Source organism: Hyperolius riggenbachi, chromosome 1 (genome assembly GCF_040937935.1).
Source record: "Hyperolius riggenbachi isolate aHypRig1 chromosome 1, aHypRig1.pri, whole genome shotgun sequence".
NCBI lineage: Eukaryota > Metazoa > Chordata > Amphibia > Anura > Hyperoliidae > Hyperolius > Hyperolius riggenbachi.
Window position 1 is genome coordinate 380,161,318 of NC_090646.1, and position 19,503 is coordinate 380,180,820.

General features: G+C 43.3%; 1 protein-coding gene across 2 annotated transcripts in view; it reads right to left on the reverse strand.

The window, feature by feature from the left end:
- Window positions 1–1,766: 1,766 nt before the first annotated feature.
- Window positions 1,767–19,503, reverse strand: part of ACO1 (aconitase 1) — a 90,599-nt gene continuing 72,862 nt past the window's right edge. For both annotated transcript variants that reach the window (XM_068234368.1, XM_068234369.1), the window contains exons 18-21: window positions 18,852–18,999; window positions 17,535–17,657; window positions 12,221–12,412; window positions 1,767–7,201 (exon numbers count right to left, since the gene is read on the reverse strand). In XM_068234368.1, the coding sequence (XP_068090469.1) occupies window positions 7,082–7,201; window positions 12,221–12,412; window positions 17,535–17,657; window positions 18,852–18,999 (583 nt within the window). In that variant the 3' untranslated portion in view covers window positions 1,767–7,081. The remainder of the gene's footprint in view (window positions 7,202–12,220; window positions 12,413–17,534; window positions 17,658–18,851; window positions 19,000–19,503) is intronic.

Here is a 19,503-nt window from a genome sequence, read left to right on the forward strand (position 1 = left end):
TAGGCTTCCTAATGCATTCAAAACATAAAAAGGCTCCAAGGAACAGGGCACCTGATCACATGAGAGGGACTACTGTTACTCACCATTCAAAAGTCAAAGGAAATCAGGCTGGAGCTCAGAAAGATGGTGGTAAAGGCTCATTATAAGGGGGAAGGCTACCATGCAATTTGGACCAGCTAGAACAGTTTACAATGGAAGAATGGGCCAAAATCCCTCAGAATTGCCTACCTAGTAAAAATAACTATTCTAATGCCGGGAATACATGGGTCGATCCGGTGGCCGATTAGCCGCCGGATCGACCCCAGCTGCGTCCCCGCTCGTCTGCGCGGATCGATTGCCGCTCGTCCCCGCCGGTGCTTCCTAATCAGCGCTCGATTCCCTGCCATTGTCCGCCAGCGGGGATCGGGCGGGAGTTGAGCGGCTTGATCGGGCCAGCTGAATATTATCAGCTGGTCGATACACGGTACAGAAACGTACCATGTATTCCCCAGCATAAGAGATTGCCATGTGTGGTTCAGAAGGGCACACTATTGACTTAATAGCCAGGGACTAATAATTTTTCATGTCTCATTTTTGCCCTTTCTTCTTTCAACTTTGTGTATCAAAATATCCTCATTGAATTTAGTGGACATTGTTTTTTTTAGGGCTTGTTCACACTACAAGAGCTTTTCTAAGCGCTTTGTGATTTTAAAAGCTCTTGCTGTTATCTTGTGTGTGTGTTTACAGTGGAGCGATGTGATTTTGTACAACTCCCCCATAGCATTGCATTAGCAAGAGCTTTTCAAAATCACTAGCACTTAAAAAGCTCTTAGGCCCAGTGCACACCAAAACGGCTAGCAGATCCACAAAACGCTAGCGGTTTTGGGTGCGGATGACAGAGTTTAGTCCCAGTGCACAACGGGCGGATCTTGATGCGATCCACCGGCCACATCCGCCTCAGCATCCGCGTGGCTAATGTATCTCTATGGGCTGGTGCACACCGGCGGTTTGAGGTTTTAAGCAAACCGCAAACGTGCAGCAAGAGGCACGTTAGAGGCTTGCTAAAAACCTCAAACCGCCGGTGTGCACCATCCCATAGAGATACATTAGCCATGCGGATTTTCAGGCGGATCCGCCCAGTGTGCACTGGGCCTCAGTGTGAACAATAGTGTGTTTTCTAAAATAACAAACACTTGTTGTTAATGGTAATTTTCATGGAGAAATCAAGTGGTCTCAACTACATATAGTGACAATCTGATTATTTTTTCCTTAAAGAGGAACTCCAGCCTAACAATACTGTTAAGTTATACTAGTTATGTTAATTAAAATAGATAGGTAGCAATCTCTTACCCACCCCGTTTTAAAACAGGCAAATGTTTGATTTCATGAGGGCAGCCATCTTTTTGGTTGAAAGGAGGTGACAGGAGCATGAGACACTGTTCCAACTGTCCTGTGTGCTGATCAACCCTCCCAGTTGCTAGGCAATGTAAACAACATAGGAAATCCCATCATGCTTTGCACAGCATCAGGGAAAAAACGCCCGGGCAGGTCTCTGATGGGTGGAGCTTAGCTAAAAATGCAGCTAAAATGATGCTTTGGTAAGAAATACAAAGTTCTTATACTGTGAAACTGATAAAGAAATACCAAGCCTTTTCAGTTCTGCTGAGTAGATTTTTAGTCCGGAGGTTCACTTTATAGTTTAAAGGATATCTCCACTTTCCTTAAAGAGTGTATAATATGCTGTAAATGTAGAAAAACACATCCAATAACAAAAGACAATACACATCTCCAGAAAATAGATTTATTTTGACTAATTTTTACAAAGTAATTTTGTAAGATTAACAGATATGGAACTAAAATTTAAACAGGAAATACTGTGAATCAGTGGAACAGAACAACATGTACTGATATGGACAGATGTAATGGAAGCATTAGTTATAAAGGAAGTCTGTAGGTTTCAGTTCATTTCTACTCAGCTATAAGGAACTGCAGCAGGCAGTAAGCCATAGCAGTTATTCAGATATCCTCTATTAAAAGGGCACTATGGCGAAAAATTGTAAAATTTAATATATGTGCAAACATATAAAAATAAGTAGTAGTTTTTTTTCCCCCAAAGTAAAATTAACCAGAAGTTACTTTTATCCTATGTTGCTGTCACTTACAGTAGGTAGTAGAATTTGACGGAAGTGGCAGGTTTTGGACTACTCCATCTCTTCATGGGGTATTCTCAAGGATTTATTTATTTTCAAAAGCACTTCGTGAAAGGCAGGTGCTCCTTCCAACTGCCAAAAAACTGTGTAGTGAGCAGGGTGGCTGGCCAGCATCATTGTTTAAATCCTTTTCAGGGTATATTTTTATGAAGAATAAAAAGCCTTGCTGAGAATCCCCTATGAAGAGATGGACTATTCCAAAACCTGTCGCTCCTGTCAGATTTCTATTTCCTACTGTACATGACCGCAAAATAGGAGAAAAAGTAATTTATGGCTCATTTTACTCTGGAAAAAAAAATATATTTGTATATGTTTGCACATATTTTACAATTTTTCACCATAGTGACGCTCTAACTGATGACAGTAAAAATATGGCTGCCATAGGATATAGCATTGCACACAACTGTTTGCATTTAGATGGGATTTAATGGAGAAAGTGTAAAGCAAACCTGAAGCAAGAGGTATATGGAGACATTTATTTCCAGGTGCCTGGCTTCCTGCTGATCTATCTGAAAGTCTATACAGAGGGGCTATGGCTAAAACTATTAAAAAGTAGAGGATCAGCAGGACAGCCAGGTAACTGGTATTGTTTAATATTAAAGAGACTCTGTAACAAAAATTTCATCCTGTTTTCTACCATCCTACAAGTTCCTAAACCTATTCTAATGTGCTCTGGCTTACTGCAACACTTTGTACTATCACCGTCTCTGTAATAAATCAGCTTATCTTTCCCCTGTCAGACTTGTCACCCTGTGTCTGGAAGGCTGCCAACTTTCAGTGTTGTGGATCTGTTATGCTAGCCCCCCCTCCAGTCCCCCTCTATGCACACTCCCTTGTGTGTTATTTAGATTAGGGCAGCTTCTCTCTGCTTTCATCTTTTACAAGCTGGATAAATCCTCCTCTGTTGTGAAAGGAGCAGAGCTGTCTGCAGGAAGAAACAATCAGCCTGCAACTCTTCAGTGGGTGAGAGCTACAGGGGGAAAGGTAAACACAGAAATGATTTCTTGAGATTCAAAAGGAAGGCTGTATACAGCCTACTTGTGTATGGATATATTTTCTATGTGTGGACATACTGTACATCAACCTACTTCCTGCTTTGGTGGCCATTTTGTTTGTTTACAAACGAACTTTTTAAAACTGTTTTTGACTACTTTTAATGCGGCGGGGAGTGGCAAAATTGTGACAGGGGAATAGGAGATGTCCCCTAACGCACTGGTATGTTTACTTTTGTGCGATTTTAACAATACAGATTCTCTTTAAATAATTATGGCATCCACCATAAGGCCCTGTTCACACTGCACGTGTTTCCAGCCACGTTTTGGAAACGCGTGCAGGAGGCCGACACACACGACATCAGACAGTGTATAAAGTGCACTGATGTTGATGTCTGATGTTCACACTGCATGCGTTCCGGACCTGTGTGGTCCGGGAACGCATGCTGCACGCATTTTTTTGCAAAAACGCGTGGCTGACCCATTCACTTTTCAGTGATGGGATCAGCCACGCAACGCATACAAACGCGGATGGCATGCGTTGCGTTCCGCACGCGTGGCTGGCTGCGTTTGTAATGTGAACGGGGCCTAAGCCTCTCACTTCAGGTTCCCTTTAAAAGAAGAAATCAAGTAACTCTGGAGTTGGCCACAGCTTTAGCATAACCCAATCATGTCTATCCTCCCTCAGCAGCACGTTTACTTAAGAAGAAAAAACTGTGAGGCCTTTTTCATAGTTTAGTAGCAGTCACCACCCCCAGCCAGGATTACACCCAGATTCTCTTGCTGTGGGACTAGGTGGAGTGCACACCTGCAGCCTAAAGCTTGTCTGTATAGTGAAGAAATGCCTCATTCTGTACTTACTGGAACATGATGCAGCATGGGATAAGAGTTGTAGGGCAGTGTAGAACTAGTCAGTACTAGCCCAGCGCCAGGTTTTTCTTTTTAACTTTAAGCTTTAATAAACCAGCAAATTTATACTGAATCTTCACAGTATGCTGGTTGTGCAATGTGTTAATGTGTATACTTCAGTCCAGTGGGTGATAAATAACACTGCAGTGCTTCAGTTTTTTTCTAAATGGCAGGTTGACTGAACACAATACACGGTATTGACCTACATAGGTCCTGACCTGATAGAAAGGTCACATTATTATACCAGTTCCAAAGTAAATGGCTGGAGACCATGTTTTTCATATAGAAATTTTGTACATGATTAGGCTTCTATTCATCACTCGCTCAAGTGGAGTTCACCAACACAGATGCAGGTAAATACTCCAGGCATCCACACCTGGCTGTCATTTGCTACAGATAGGACCATGTATTTTCCTGGCAAACATGAGTGGTAAGATGAGTGATTGGAAAATCCACATTCCTGTTACTTCAGTAAAAAAGTAGAAGTAAAAATGTAAAAGCTTACAAGCCACAAAATCAGGATGATTCAGTTTTGTAACCTTGGACCGCGTTTTTAAAATTAAACTCAATCTTAAGTCAATAAAACACAGTATCCCATTTGGTTTTATTCAACATGTTATGGAGTTCTCTTGAACTTATGTCAGGTATAAATCTTAAAATGGTTAGATTTGTAGAAATGTGAGGCCCAGGCCTACACTGCACCATATCATGACTGTGTCTAGGGTGACCCTTTCAAATCTCATCACTGACTTTAGCTTGCAGAAGTTATCTTTGCACTGTTTCCTATAATTTTTGTAACTCAGTAGCATCTAAGGCATTCTGTATGTGAGGTTAAATAGCACAATTGACTGTAATCCTAGCAGCAGTTTCTCAGGACCACTTCTCCTCAATAGATATCTCTGGTCTAAATAACAGAAAGTCAAGGATTAGATGACATATAAAGTTTATATGAAAGTATTAGTTAATTAACTAAAATGCTATGGAGTGAATCCAAAGCAATGTATCTAGACATACTTAGTGGGAACTTAAAAAAAAAATGCCAGATACTTAAGCAGAGGGAATGCTTTGGGTCATATAGAGCCTTCCCTCTCCTCTCCCAGTCCCCTCATGTAAGCGGTGGCTACCCAGTTTGATCCCCCCACTGCAGGGACTTTGGAAGTTTTCAGGAGCAGAGTGCTCCCAAAGACAGGCGGCTCTGTACAGCTCCTGCATGAGCGCGCACGAGTGTGCTTGCACAGGTGCAGTACGGAGCCGCCTGTCTTTGGGAGCACTCGGAATCCTAAAGACTTCTGAAGCCTCACTTGGCAGTAAATAGAGCAGTATTTGACCAAATTGGTTAGAACAGATTAAGAAGAAAAAAAACTGTCGGTAATGAGTTGATAAATCTCCCCCTGTGAGAGGAGCAGGAAGGCTCTTTAGGACCCAGAGCCTTCCCTCTCCTTAAGTACTTAACTAATATTTTTTTTTTTAAGTTCTCATTCACTTTACTCTATGAATTTTTCATTTATGACTTTAGATGGGTTTTAAATTATGCATGAAGTTGCCTTACACACCAGTTCCCTGCTTTTGCAAGACAAGGGCCTCGATTCATAAAGCATTCCCACATGCGGGAATGCTGAAAACGGCACACTTTACCGACCACACAGCAGAATCTTTATTCATAAAGGCTTTTTCCGCATGAAAAGCCGACTTTCGCGAGCAGAGTGATAAATCACCGCCTTGCGCGGTGATTATCATAGCAAAAGTAACAAGTAGTCAATTCATAAAGATTAGAGGTAGCGGTATGTGGACGGGTATTACCGCTACCTCTGATGTGGCGAGAAGCGTGCGGAATACATTGCAGTGAATGGGACAGACCTCCCAAGCAGCTGCAGAGAGAACACCGCACGGAGAGATTCCGCCTGCTTCCGCATGCGTACCGACAGCCTAACGCCTGCCTACAGCGGAATATCTCCGCACGCCTGTCACAACTAGCAAAATTTTTATGAATTACCACCCTGAAGGCGGAAATACCGACAGCGGTGTTTCTCCGCTTAACGTTACCTTCCCGACAGCACTTTTATGAATCGAGGCCAAACACTGACAACTTCAAGTAGGTGCCTGAAGATCAAAACGTTGTTTAGGTGTTGGTGATCTGCTAACCCACCTGCTTCAACTGTGCGACAGTGGTTTGGCTATGTAATTGGTCACTTAACAAAAATTAAGGCAGAGGAGTGGGCACCAATACTGGAAGATTTCCAGAAAGGTTAGGAGGAAATCAGGGGATACGGTAGGTATAGGGTAAACTTTGGTAGTCAGCATGAGAAAATCTATGGATAGGTGTCAGGAATGAGGGGTTTACATTGCGGGAAGAAATTACAGTTAGGGGTCAAAAAAAGGTGGGAGTGTTAAGGTTAGGCATCAAGAAGGGGTTTCCATTAAGGGTAAAATGGTCAGGTGGCAAGAGACGTTGGATCCATTTTAGGTCCGATTACCTGTCACACTTCCTGGCTCTGAAGGCAGCATGTCTGCACTTCCACTACCCATGTGAAAGGATCTAGTTTGTGGTCAGTCCACAGTGATGAGGTGGCAAATTCTGAAAATTTACACTATACAGACTACCAAACTGTCTCACAGCATATATGCACATCTTTCTTCCTTCAGTCAAGTATTACATTCAACAAGTTAAAGTAAACTGGGAATCAAGCCCTGTGATTTGTCCCTAGATAACAATGAATACAGCTTATTAGTTGTTTAATCTCCACTACCTTTGAAGGTACCCATAGACACTGGACGGCAAATTGGAAACTCATGTCAATGTAGATTGCACAACAACAGTTGGGAAACAGGCACAGTAAACATCCTCTCAAGGTGGTTGCTGGAAGTCATGCCATTCATAATCCATACAATTTCTTAAATAAACATCGTAGCCTGTTGCAGTTTGAGGTGTGTGTTGGCAGGTATCTAATATCTATGGGAACCTTTATAGACATGTCAACCAGGATATCGAGCTTAATCAGAATTAGCCATTTTACGGATCATGTAGTTCAAGATTCCTCCATTGCGATAATACGTGAGCTCCACATCTGTGTCAAACCTCATGATCACTTCAAAGGTCTTTCCAGTATCCAACTGAAATAAAATAAACAGTTTTGTTTTTACTTCTTAAAACCAAAAGAAAATTAAAAGACACCAAATATGCTGCAGCTAAAGAGGCTTTTTATAAAGTAAGTACTAGCATGTAAATATACTCCTCAAAAAAATATAAAGGGAACACAAAAGTAAGACATCCTAGTTCTGAATGAATTAAATATTCTTATTAAATACTTTGTGCTTTACATAGTTGAATGTGCTTACAACAAAATCACACAAAAATGATCAATGGAAATCAAATGTATCAACCCATGGAGGTCTGGATTTGGCGTCACACGCAAAAAGTAGAAAAAAAAAATTACAGGCTGATCCAACTTTGATGTAATGTCCTTAAAACAAGACAAAATGAGGCTCGGTAGTGTGTGTGGCCTCCACATTCCTGTATGACCTCCCTACAATGCCTGGGCATGCTCCTGATTATGTTTCCGATGGTCTCCAGAGGGATCTCCTCCCAGACCTGAACTAAAGCATCCACCAACTCCGAGACATGATGTCCTAGATATGTTTCATTGGATTCGGGTCTGGGGAACGTCCGGGCCAGTCCATAGCATCGTTGCCATCATCTTGCAGGAATTGCTGACACACTCCAGCCACATGAGGTCTAGCATTGTCTTGCATTAGGAAGAACCCAGAGCCAACCGCACCAGCATATAGTCTCACAAGGAGTCTGAGGATTTCATCTTGGTACCTAAAGGCAGTCAGGCTACCTTTGGTGAGTACATTGAGGGCTGTGCGCACCCCCCTCCCCCCCAAGAAATGCCAACCCACACCATTACTGACCCACTGCCAAACCAGTCATGCTAGAGGATGTTGCAGGCAGCAGGACATTCGACACAGCGTCTCTAGACTGTCACATGTGCTCAGTGTGAACCTGCTTTCATAAGTGAAGAGCACAGGGCATCAGTGGTAAGTCTGCCAATCTTGGTGTTCTCTGGCAAATGCCAAACATCCTGCATGGTGTTGGGCTTTAAGCAGAACCCCCACCTGTGGATGTCAGGCCCTCATACCACCCTCATGGAGTGTGTTTCTGACTGTGAGCACACACATGCACATTTATGGCCTGCCGGAGGTCATTTTGCAGGGCTCTGGCAGTGCTCCTCCTGTTCTTTCTTGCACAAAGGCGGAGGTATCGGTCTTGCTGCTGGGTTGTTGCCTTCCTACAGCCTCCTCCACGTCTCCTGATATACTGGCTTGTCTCCTGGTAGCGAATCCATGCTCTGGACACTACGCTGACAGACACAGCAAACCTTGCCAGAGCTCGCATTGATGTGCCATCCTGGATGAACAGCACTATCTGAGCCACTTGTGTGAGTTGTAGACTCCGTCTCACGCCACCATTAGAGTGAAAGCACCGCCAGCATTCTAAAGTGACCAAAACATCAGCCAGAAAGCATAGGAACTGAGAAGTGGTCTGTGGCCACCACCTGCAGAACCACTCCTTTACTGGGGATGTTTTGCTAATTGCCTATAATTTCCACCTGCTGTCTGTTCCATTTGCACAACAGCTTATGAAATGTATAGTCAATCTGTGTTGCTCCCTAAGTGGACAGTTTGATTTCACACAAGTGTGACTGACTTGGAGTTAGATTGTGTTTAAGTGATACATTATTTCCTACTTTTTTTTAAGCAGTGTATATTTTGCCTGTTTAATGACTGCCTACTTATCAAGTTGTGTTGTGCCAGTAGTGCCAATCTTATACTTTCCTAGTTGTTCTAGATCACAATGAGCTATCTGGGTACTCTGTAGTACTGGTCTAAGCCCTATCTCTTAGAGCAGGGGTCCCCAAACCTTTTGAGTCGAGGGCCGGGTCAACATACTTCAGACTGCTGTGGGGCCAGAGTATACATAAAATGATGTAGAAGTCTTTGCGGGCCAGACAGTGAAGCATACCCAGGTGACAACCTGCAGTCCAATTGGACAGCAGTGTCACATGATGTGGAATTTAATTGGAAACCAACTAATTACTGCTTTCCGGCTTCCATGTGGATAGGTGGTGCCAGCACTGCTAATCTATATGCGGACCACCAATATTTAAAGATGTAGCTGGCTGCATCTATAAGTAATACATTTTGTGTGTGGGGGGGCTGGTAAAGTCTTAGGGGGCTACATTCGGCCTGCGGGCCTCAGTTTGAGGACCACTGCCTTAGAGCATATCAATTTATGCCATGCACTGATGAGGACCAGAAGGGCTGAAGCAGGCTGTATGCATGTTGGATTGATGAGGCTCTTTAAAATGTATAAGCTATAAGCTCACTATACAAAAGCAGTTCTGGATGTGTGCCTGTCTTTAGGGGCATAAAGAGATGATCTGCATAATATTTGGGAGTGATGAATCATAGGAATTCTAAAAAAAAAATTAAAAAAAAAATGGTATTTTTGATAAGGAAAAATTATAATCAGCATTGCTTTTAAGTAAAAGGGCTTTTCAGTCTCTTTTAGCCCCTTATATTCTTATAGTGGTTCTAGGTCACCATGTCTGTGTATGCTGTAGTGCCACTAACTCATCACTGGAAAAACCTTGCCATGTTCAAGAAGGAGGAGAGGTCTATCTTCTCTTGGGGCAACTGAGCATCTTACGCTTGGCATCGAGTGCAAATTCCTCCAGTCCACACTTCTTTTACAGTGGAAGGGTGAGATCTTCTACAATATGTATGTATGTATGAGATAACCAAGAAATTTAGTAATGCTAGAAAGCGGCTGTTCTCTCTGGAAAACTAAGTATGTTATGGCTAGATACAATAGTCAAAGCTCTGTTCGAAAGATGATCGTGGTACAGGTCACAGAAACATATCAAAAGCCAGTTGGCAATTCACCTCACCAACATTCACCCATAGCTAAGGACCAGAGTTCGTTACCTGGTAAAGTCTTTCCTAGTAGCCATATAAGGCAGATAAAGTAAAGTCAGTACCTCACCTAGATTACCAAAAGACCATTAATCCCCCATTGATCATATAGAAATGATCTAGACTTACACAAATAATTTCTATAAATAATACATTACCTATGTGGGAATTCCCAACCTTGAAGATTACTGTAAAACACGCTATTTGGTAACTTGGTGGCTTAAGCAAGAAGTTTTAAAACATGAGGCTAGAACCACAGCCTGAAACACCTTTTTCCTGAAGTCTTGCACTTCAGCTGATTTTAGGTCAATCCTGTAATTTTTAATAAGGGTTTTGAAACTCAATGAGTTCCTACTTTAAACATTTAAAAATAAGGCAATGTGTACAACATTAAAATGGATGTCCTCTTCTAGCACCTCAGTCTCACATACCTAGGAAGCTTTTGGGCAACAGGGCAGAGCTACAGTTTTCTGCAACCTTTCCTTCCTCTTATGAGCCAAAGTCAGAAAGGTAAACCTACTAGGGTGAAAAAAATTACCTATTGGAGATCACAAAGCACCTCGTGACATAAAGCCCTGCATATCCCAGGCCAGTATACCAGAAGACTTATCACCAGAGAAAGATAATGTAAGAAATAAATCCATGTTTTTCAGGGATTTTGAAATGTCAGCAAGGGCCATTAAAGGACACATCCAAGCTAGTAAAAAAAAAAAAAAAAAAAAAGTCCACTTATCTGGGGCTTCCTCCAGCCTGTGGAAGCAGTCCTGTGCCCTCGCCGCAGCTCTGGTGGCTCCCGGTCTTCTCTGCTGGTGCAGCAGACTTCGCCAGGTTGGATTCCAGGTCGGCTTCTACTGCACTCCACTGTGTGGGTCACGTGGTCTTTCCGATGTCATCAGGAGCGGCTGCGTCAGCGCAGAAGACCGGGAGCCACCAGAGCTGCGGCGAGGGCACAGGACGGCTGCCACGGGATCACTCCTTTAAAGAACCCAACCGGCAACCACACAGAGACAAATTTAACCTCAGCATTAATCCACAAATAAAGGGAACCAGAACTGGAGTAAAATTATTTAAAATAAACACGTGATGTACCTGCAAATTAATATTACATACTTACCTCACAGCCAGTTCCTCTCAGAAGCTCACCATTTTCTACTTTTGATTCCTTCCAGTTCGGACAAGATTTTGTCAGAACTGAAATATACCAGTTGCTGTCATAACTGTAAGGACAACTGATGAGCAAGGTAATTTTCATGTTTCCTTAGGCTCAAGTGGGCAATATTACAGTTTAACAGTGTGCTGACCAGGAAGCAATTATGGGGGAATAGCCATTTTCAAAATGGAGGATGGAGAATTCCATTGATCACAGTGGACAGACAGGACTCAAGAGAGGAGAAAGAGATTGACGAGTAGACTACACAGGAGGTAAGTATCACGTGTATGTTTATTTTACATTTTCAGTTCTGGTTTGCTTTAAGGAATTTCAGGTGAAATGCTTTCCTATATTGGAGGCAGGAAACCTTAGTAATGGAGGGAAACCAAAAATCTGTTTTTAGAGGTAAGGTGCTGGTGTTTCCTGCTCTCACCGTATCTGTCCTGGAAGATTGCTAGGGAAAGTCAGTTTTGGTTTGACTGAGCCTTTATGTAAAAATGCCTTGCCTAGTCCACAAAATTCAGTAACAGATATTAATGGCCTCAATTCACTAAGATCATGCTAGAGATAATAAGGCAAGAGAAAACTTACCTCCACACAGTAAGAGAGTTATCTTATCTCTTCATTCCTTATGTTACCTCCTCTGTAGTTATTTTCACACGCAGTTAATGAACAGCCTGTCTTTAACTCTGGAGTTATTTTAAGGATTGAAGAGTTAACGTAAAGACAGAAGAGTTAACTTTAGGTTTGCCCGAGGTAAAATGTTTCCTGAATACTACATGCCTTATCACCATGGTAACAACTCTAGAAGAGTTATTAAAGACAGGAGATAAGCTTAGTGAATTGAGGCCAAAGCCTGGAAACCATCTTTGGAAAAAAATGTGGTCATTTGTTAATGCATGCATGAGGCTAAAAGGGAGTAGAGGAAGTAGAGACACCATTACCTGCTGTATCCACATAACTATATATACACACTGAGATATGTGGCAAAGCAGAACATTTACCTTTATAGTCACATTCATGCCAGGACGGAGATCCTTATCTTCAGGAATAAGAACAGTATAACACTCTTTACCAGTAAGCCCAAGTGCCTCTGCGTTCTCTCCCGGCAAGTACTGAAGAGGGATTATACCCATTCCTACAAGGTTACTGCGATGAATGCGTTCATAACTTTCAGCAAGGACAGCTTTAATGCCCTGCAAAATAAAACAATGATATTAAAGTATATGCAGCCGTACTAAGGTTGCTAATACTGTTTGTGAATAGGAAAAGAAGATTTTTTTTTTTTAAAGAGAGCAGCATAAGGTGTTATACATATATACAAAGTGCTACAGATTGCCCCCATATAGTATAGCCCAAGTCAGAGCTCTGACTTGGGCTATACTATAGGGGGGCAATCTGTAATTTTGTATATAATAGTGGAATGTGTATGTTGTATAGCACTTTGTATATATATGTATAGCGCCTTCTAAAGAAGCCGTTTAGGTGAAATGTGGTCATATTAAGGTCTATCTACAGCACAATGCACATTTTATAGCACTTTTTCTTTGCCCACCATACTGTTCTCGAACGTCTGTGGGGTAGTACCTCTGAGCTGTCGGCCATGAGGATGTCACTTTTACCTACTGGACCAGACTAACTCCATTTCCACATTCGCCCAGTGAATTGTTTAACCCTCCTGTGGGATAGCTACACCTCACTTGCTTTACATATACAAGTGGAGGGGGATAAGCCAGGACCACCACAGTTCTTCCTTTAACCACTTGAGGACCCAGCCTTTACCCCCCCCCCCCCTTAAGGACCAGCGCTGATTACTGAAAAAAGGGGGGCGATCTGGTCGCTCCGCCTAATGTTTGATCTGTGCTGGGGGCTGTAGAGCCCTCACCGATCAAACATTAGGCAGAGCGACCAGATCGCCCCCTTTTTTCCCCACTAGGGGGATAATGTGCTGGGGGGGTCTGATCGCTCCTGCCTGCGTGTGGGTGGTGGGGGGGCACCTCAAAGCCCCCTCCACCGCAGGATTCCCCCTCTCCTCCCTCCCTTCCCCGGGGATCGGAGGCTGCACAGGAACGGATCTGTCCTGTGCAGCCTCTAACAGGCTCCTGCCTGTCATGTGACAGTGATCCCCGGCCGCTGATTGGCCGGGGATCGCTGATTTGGTACAACGCTGCTACTGTTAGCAGCGTTGTACAAATGTAAACAAAGGGGATTATTTCCGCTTGTGTTTACATTTAGCCTGCGAGCCGCGATCGTCGGCCCGCAGGCTATTCACGGAGCCCCCCGCCGTGCATTGACAGGAAGCAGCCGCTCGCGCGAGCGGCTGTTTCCGGATTAATTAACCTGCAGCCGGCGACGCAGATGTGCGTCGCTGGTCCTGCAGCTACCACTTTGCTGACGCGCGTTATGAGTGCGCGGTCGGCAAGTGGTTAAGGGTTGCAGTCCCTATATAGGGCATTCACAGGAGACGATACACTATAAGTGGCGTCTGTTTTATAGCCATTTCTGATTTTAATAATAAAGTGTATATGACTTTTTATGTACCTATAGGGTTAGTCTTTTGACACAAGTGTTTGCAGCAGAGGATCAGCACAACAGTCAGACAAATAGCATGTGTAAAGGCCCGTACCCACGGCATGACTTTCTTTTTACAACTAGCGATTTTTTGAGTGACAAGCAATTGATTCTGTGATTTCACGGGTTGGGTATATACACGCGATTACACGAACAAGGTTTTGCGACGCATGGTGAGGATGACAGCTACTATGGATCTGATCTTTAAGATCCGACAACTTCAACGCAAAGTACTGTGATCATTTCACTTCCCGTTCTGCCTGTCGTGTGATGTCGCATGTTCATGTGGGCAGGAAGATGGATTGGAGAACTTTTATCGTCGGGAGACGTGGCTGTGAGGTTCCCCCAACCATCTTCAGGTGATTATTCAAGCTTCAATGGGAATATAGATGACAACCATTGTATCTTTCTTACTACAGGTGTAAAGTAAACCAGTCAGTTTATTCACCAAAACAAACAAGAAAGCCTAAAAACGCATCAAGTTACATTTAGAAATCTAGAAGAGGGATCTTGGATGATGATTTATAAGTGGTCATATTAATCCCCAATCTATCAATACTTAGATTTGTTTTAGTTTTTTTTTTTAATGTAAAGTAGAACTTAAAAAAACGTTAATCTAAAAAAATTCAAGCAGCACTCTGGAGAACTTGTTCTGAGGAAAAAAAAAAGATTTAGCATTACTGTTCATGACAGAGCTTTGCTGCCATCTAGTGGCTAATATAAATTGATCAAAGGGGTGCTCATTTTGCTGTCTGTGACTATTTTTTTACCACATAAATTGACTTATTTGTGCATAATAAACGTTTTTTTCTATTGGCCTACTTCCCCATTTATTCCACCAAAAGGTAAGAAAACACTCAGGGTAGGAACACACTAGGCAGAATCGCATATGCACTTTTCATAGCACATAATGGAAAACGCATATGCAATTCTGCCTAGTGTGTTCCTACCCTTTTGTCCTGGTGGCAAATCTGGTCAAAAGGAAATGACATTTATGTCCTGTTTTTTGTCATTTTAACATTTCTGTGCATGAGTTACATGAAAGAAAATGTAGTACAGGAGGTGCTTTAAAATAAGTCTGAAGCTAAAAGAATAAAAAAAAAAGAAACAGATACTAAACCTAAAAGAGAGGGAAGGCTCTGGGTCCTATAGAGCCTTCCCGTTCTCCTCACGGTCCCTGCGTTCTAGCGATGCTTCCCAGTTAGCAGTTTCCGACCAATGGATTGAGACTGCTCACTTTCGCCACTGTGGGAGTTTTCAGGAAGACTGGTCGCTCAATACTGCACACGCGCGAGCGCCGTATGAAGCAGCCCATCTTCAGGAGTACTCTGCTCCCGAAGATCGCCGAAAACTCGCACAGCGGTGGAAGTGAGCAGTCTCCAACCCATTGGTCGGAGACTGCTAACAGGGGGACCGTAGGAGAAACAGGAAGGCTCTATAGGACCCAAAGCCTTTCCTTTGGTGAGTATCTGTTTTGTTTTTATTTTAGCTTCACACTTACCGGTACTTTCTGGAAAGTATTCACAGCGCATCACTTTTCCCACATTTTGTTATGTTACAGCCTTATTCCGTGAGGCCACTGTGCTAATTGGGACCTTCAAAAGCAGCAGATATTTTTCTGTAACCTTCCCCAGATTTGTGCCTCGGGACAATCCTGTCTCGAAGGTCTGCAGACAATTCCTTTGACTTCATGCTTGGTTTGTGCTCTGACATGAACTGTATACTGTGTCAATCATGTTCAATCAACTGAATTTATTAAAGATGGACTCCGGTTAAGCTGCAGAAACATCTGAAGAATGATCAAGGGAAACAGGATGCACCTGCGCTCAATTTGAGCTTAAAGGGACACTGTAGGGGGTCAGGGCAAAATGAGTTGAAGTTACCCAGGGCTTCTAATGGTCCCCCACAGACATCCTGTGCCCGCGCAGCCACTCGCCGGTGCTCCAGCCCCACCTCCGGTTCACTTCTGGAATTTCAGACTTTAAAGTCTGAAATCCACTGCGCCTGCGTTGCCGTATCATCACTCCCGCTGATGGCACCAGGAGTGTATAGCACAAGCCCAGTATGGTCTGTGCCTGCGCAGTACACTCCTGGTGACATCAGGGGAAGCGAGAAAACGGCAACACAGGCGCAGTGGTTTTCAGACTTTAAAGTCTGAAATTGCAGAAGTGAACCGGAGGCGGGGCCGGAGCATCGTTGAGTGGCTGCATGGGCACAGGATGCCTGCGGGGGACCATTAGAAGCCCCGGGTAAGTTCAACTCATTTTCCCCCGACCCCCCTACAGTGTCCCTTTAAAGGGAACCTAAAATGAGAAGGATATGGATTTTTCTTTTTAAAATAATACCAGTTGCCTGAATCGCCTGCTGATCCTGTGTCTCTAATACTTTTAGCCACAGCCCCTGAACAAGCATGCAGATCAGGTGAACTGATTGAAGTCAGACTGGATTAGCTGCATGCTTGTTTAAAGGTGTGATTCAGCCACTATTGCAGCCACAGAGATCAGCTGGACTGCCAGGCAACTGCGCATTGAACCAGTAATGCGTAAAAATGTATGTGTTAATGTTCCTGCACTAGCGGGAATGCGTAAAAATGTACGCAATGCAGCCCGCCGACCTCCGAGGTCGGCATGCTGCCAGCGGGGGACTGGAGCAGCAGTGAGTGACTACGAGGGCACAGGATGGCTGCATGGGGCTGGTAGAAGCCCCAGGTAAGTGAAACTCATTTTTTTATTTTGCTTGGACCTTCCCTTTAACAGGAAACATCCATATCACTCTCAGTTAAGGTTCCCTTTAATGGCAAAGGCTGTGAATACTTATGTATACATGTGCTTTCTCAATAGTTTTATTTGTAATACATTTGCCAAAACCTCAAGCAACCTTTTTTCACATGTTCATTATGGGGTGTTGTGTGTAGAATTCTGAGGAAAAAGTGAATTGAATAAATTTTTCCATTTTCAAATGAAGCTGTAACATAACAAAATGTGGAAAAAGTGATGAACTGTGAATACTTTTAGGATTCACTGTACATAGTGCAAATAGGCCCTAGGAAAACCTGGGTGTGCTGCATTGTATTATAGGTCCAGAGAGAGTAATACAAACGTAAAAGGAAACCAGAGATGGGGGAAAAAAAAAAGTTTTATACATACCTGGGGCTTCCTCCAGCCTCATGCGCATGGATCGCTCCCACGCTGCCGTCAGCAGCTCCAGTATCGGGTCCCGCAACTTCCTCCAGTCGCGGCCAGTCTGCACAAAAGAAGTGTGCCCTCTGCGTATCTCTCCGGCGGCTGCCAGTCTGCGCAAGAGGAAGTGCGCTCTTTACATATCTCGCCAGCAGACTGGCAGCTGCCGGAGAAATACGCAGAGGGCGCACTTCTCTTGCGCAGACTGGCCACAATTGGAGGAAGTTACAGGACCCGGTACTGGAGCTGCTGACAGTGGAGTATAAAACTCCCCCCCGTCTCACTTTAGTGATTAGTAACCAAGTCTGGGGCCTTTTCTTATGTAATGTTAAGGGGTTTGTTTACTCTAAAAGTAAATCCGCACTCTCTGACTCGCAAAGCATTACTAGGTGGAAACACCTGAACAATTGAAACATGTCATGTTAATTAAACACTTTTTAAGAAGTATAAATTTCAACAAAAACAATACATAAAACAGATCTGATCGAATGCATAGAATTTAATTCCATACTGTTTGAGCAAGATCCTATGTTATGCACAGATACCCCAAATGACCTGTAAGAATTACCTGCAAGAAGGGTCCTTTGGCAGCCCAGTCTCTGGAGCTCCCAGATCCATATTCCTTGCCAGTGAGAATGATTAAGTTTTGGCCAGCCTGCTGATATCTATCAGCTGCATCAAAAATGTCTAGCTAGAAAACAAATGACACCTTCAATATAAACAAGATGCTGTTGTATAGGGAGACATCATCACATTATAGATTGTATCATAATGGAACAATAATCTGGAAAGTAATAGTGCTAATAAATTTAATGGAACTGAAAAAATTTCAGTCATGTATTGTGTACCACCTCTCCTACCGTCCAGTTTCACTGGCAGATGCATGCAAGTCTTTGGGAAATTATTGACACACAAAGATAAGGAGCAGGACATGCATGCTATAGTATTTTGGGTCAGTGATCATAAGGTACTAAGCTGATTAGTATCGGTGCTTTGTCAGTGAAGTGCCAGGGATTCTCCCTCTCAAAAGGTATTTTTGAGGACAAATAATATTAATCATTAAATTGGAACTTCAGTCAAGAACTATTTAGTTTTAGACAGAGTGGCTAGGTGTTAACAGGTTTTACTGTCTGGGCTCCTGTTGGAGAATTCTTCTGACTTCCCATCTCAGGGAAAGAACTCTATTCACAGAGAACAGAAGTGAGGGGGAATATTTCCATTTGGGGCATACAGAGCAATACAAGCACAGTTTAAAAATAAGAAAGTGAAAGGAACAGAAAAAGGAGTCTTGTTTTTTACTTTTTGTCTCTTCTGGGGAAACTTCCCAAACCTCCTGTTTTGATGACAGAACAGCAATGAAAGGAATAATTTTGCCAACAGGGAGAGAGACAGAAATAAGACTGACCTGAACTTTCCCTTCCTCGCTCTATCTGAACCTAAACCACAAGTCATGGCAAGAGTTAGATGTAACCTCCGATATCCTGCATATAGATGGCAGTTCTGGTAGTTGGTGACTTTCAAGCACAAACACTGCGTGTTGACAACATTCCATTTATTGTGTTTTATCTCAGTACAATAGACTGACAGAATAAAAGTTGGAATCTCAGAAGGTTGACCATTGGAGTCACTTTAAAGCTCAAATTTAAAAATACTATGTGACGCAGAGTGCATCATAGTTTCCTCTTTTGAGCAGCTAAAAACCTTGTTTTAAATATTTGGTTACATGACTTAAAGATGCCCAGGTGAAAGAGTTAAAAGCAAGTTCTCTGGACAGAGAACCGTATGGTTGAGGTGAGCTAGCGTGAAAGTCCATAGGCAAATTCCGCTAATGTGATTGGGTGCACAGCACCCTCTCAAACTTCGGTTGTAGGTTGCATTTACTTACTGTTTCATTGGAAGGGAAATGTATGGTCAAGGGAGCTTGCTTGTTGATGAACTTATTAAACAAGCGGATGTTGGCAAATGTTCCTCTAGCCATCACAGCATCATTCCCTCTGCGTGACCCATATGAATTGAATTCTCTCGGGGTTAGACTGAGAAGATAAATGGAAACAGGTAAGAGGATCATCACAGCATGTTAATCTAACCTTAAAATAATTCATAAGCTTCCAGGTAGCCCTTTGTTATTATTGTGACAAATTCCTGAAGGGCTTAAATTGAAGTTCCATCTATATAGGAGTGGTACAAAAACATTTTTGTAATTTACCATTATTAAAATTACTAGTAGACCTAAGCCCGTTTAAAAATAGGCTCTAGGTCTGTGTTTCTGGGCGCGCGTGCCTCCTGCCACCGTGCGCCCGTTCACCCGCCGCCGCGCGTGCCCGCCCACACGCCACACATCCGTTCGCCCGCTAACACGCCGCCCGCTCGGCTCCCTGGCCCCGTCCCCCTGTCTCTGGGTCCGTGCTGCGCACATGCGCAGTAACAAAAAGCACGGACAACGCTACACAGAGACCGGAGGCTCGCGGGGACACGGGTATTATTATAGAGGATATTTCTAACCAAGTTTATTGTCTGCCATGCGTACATTAAAGATC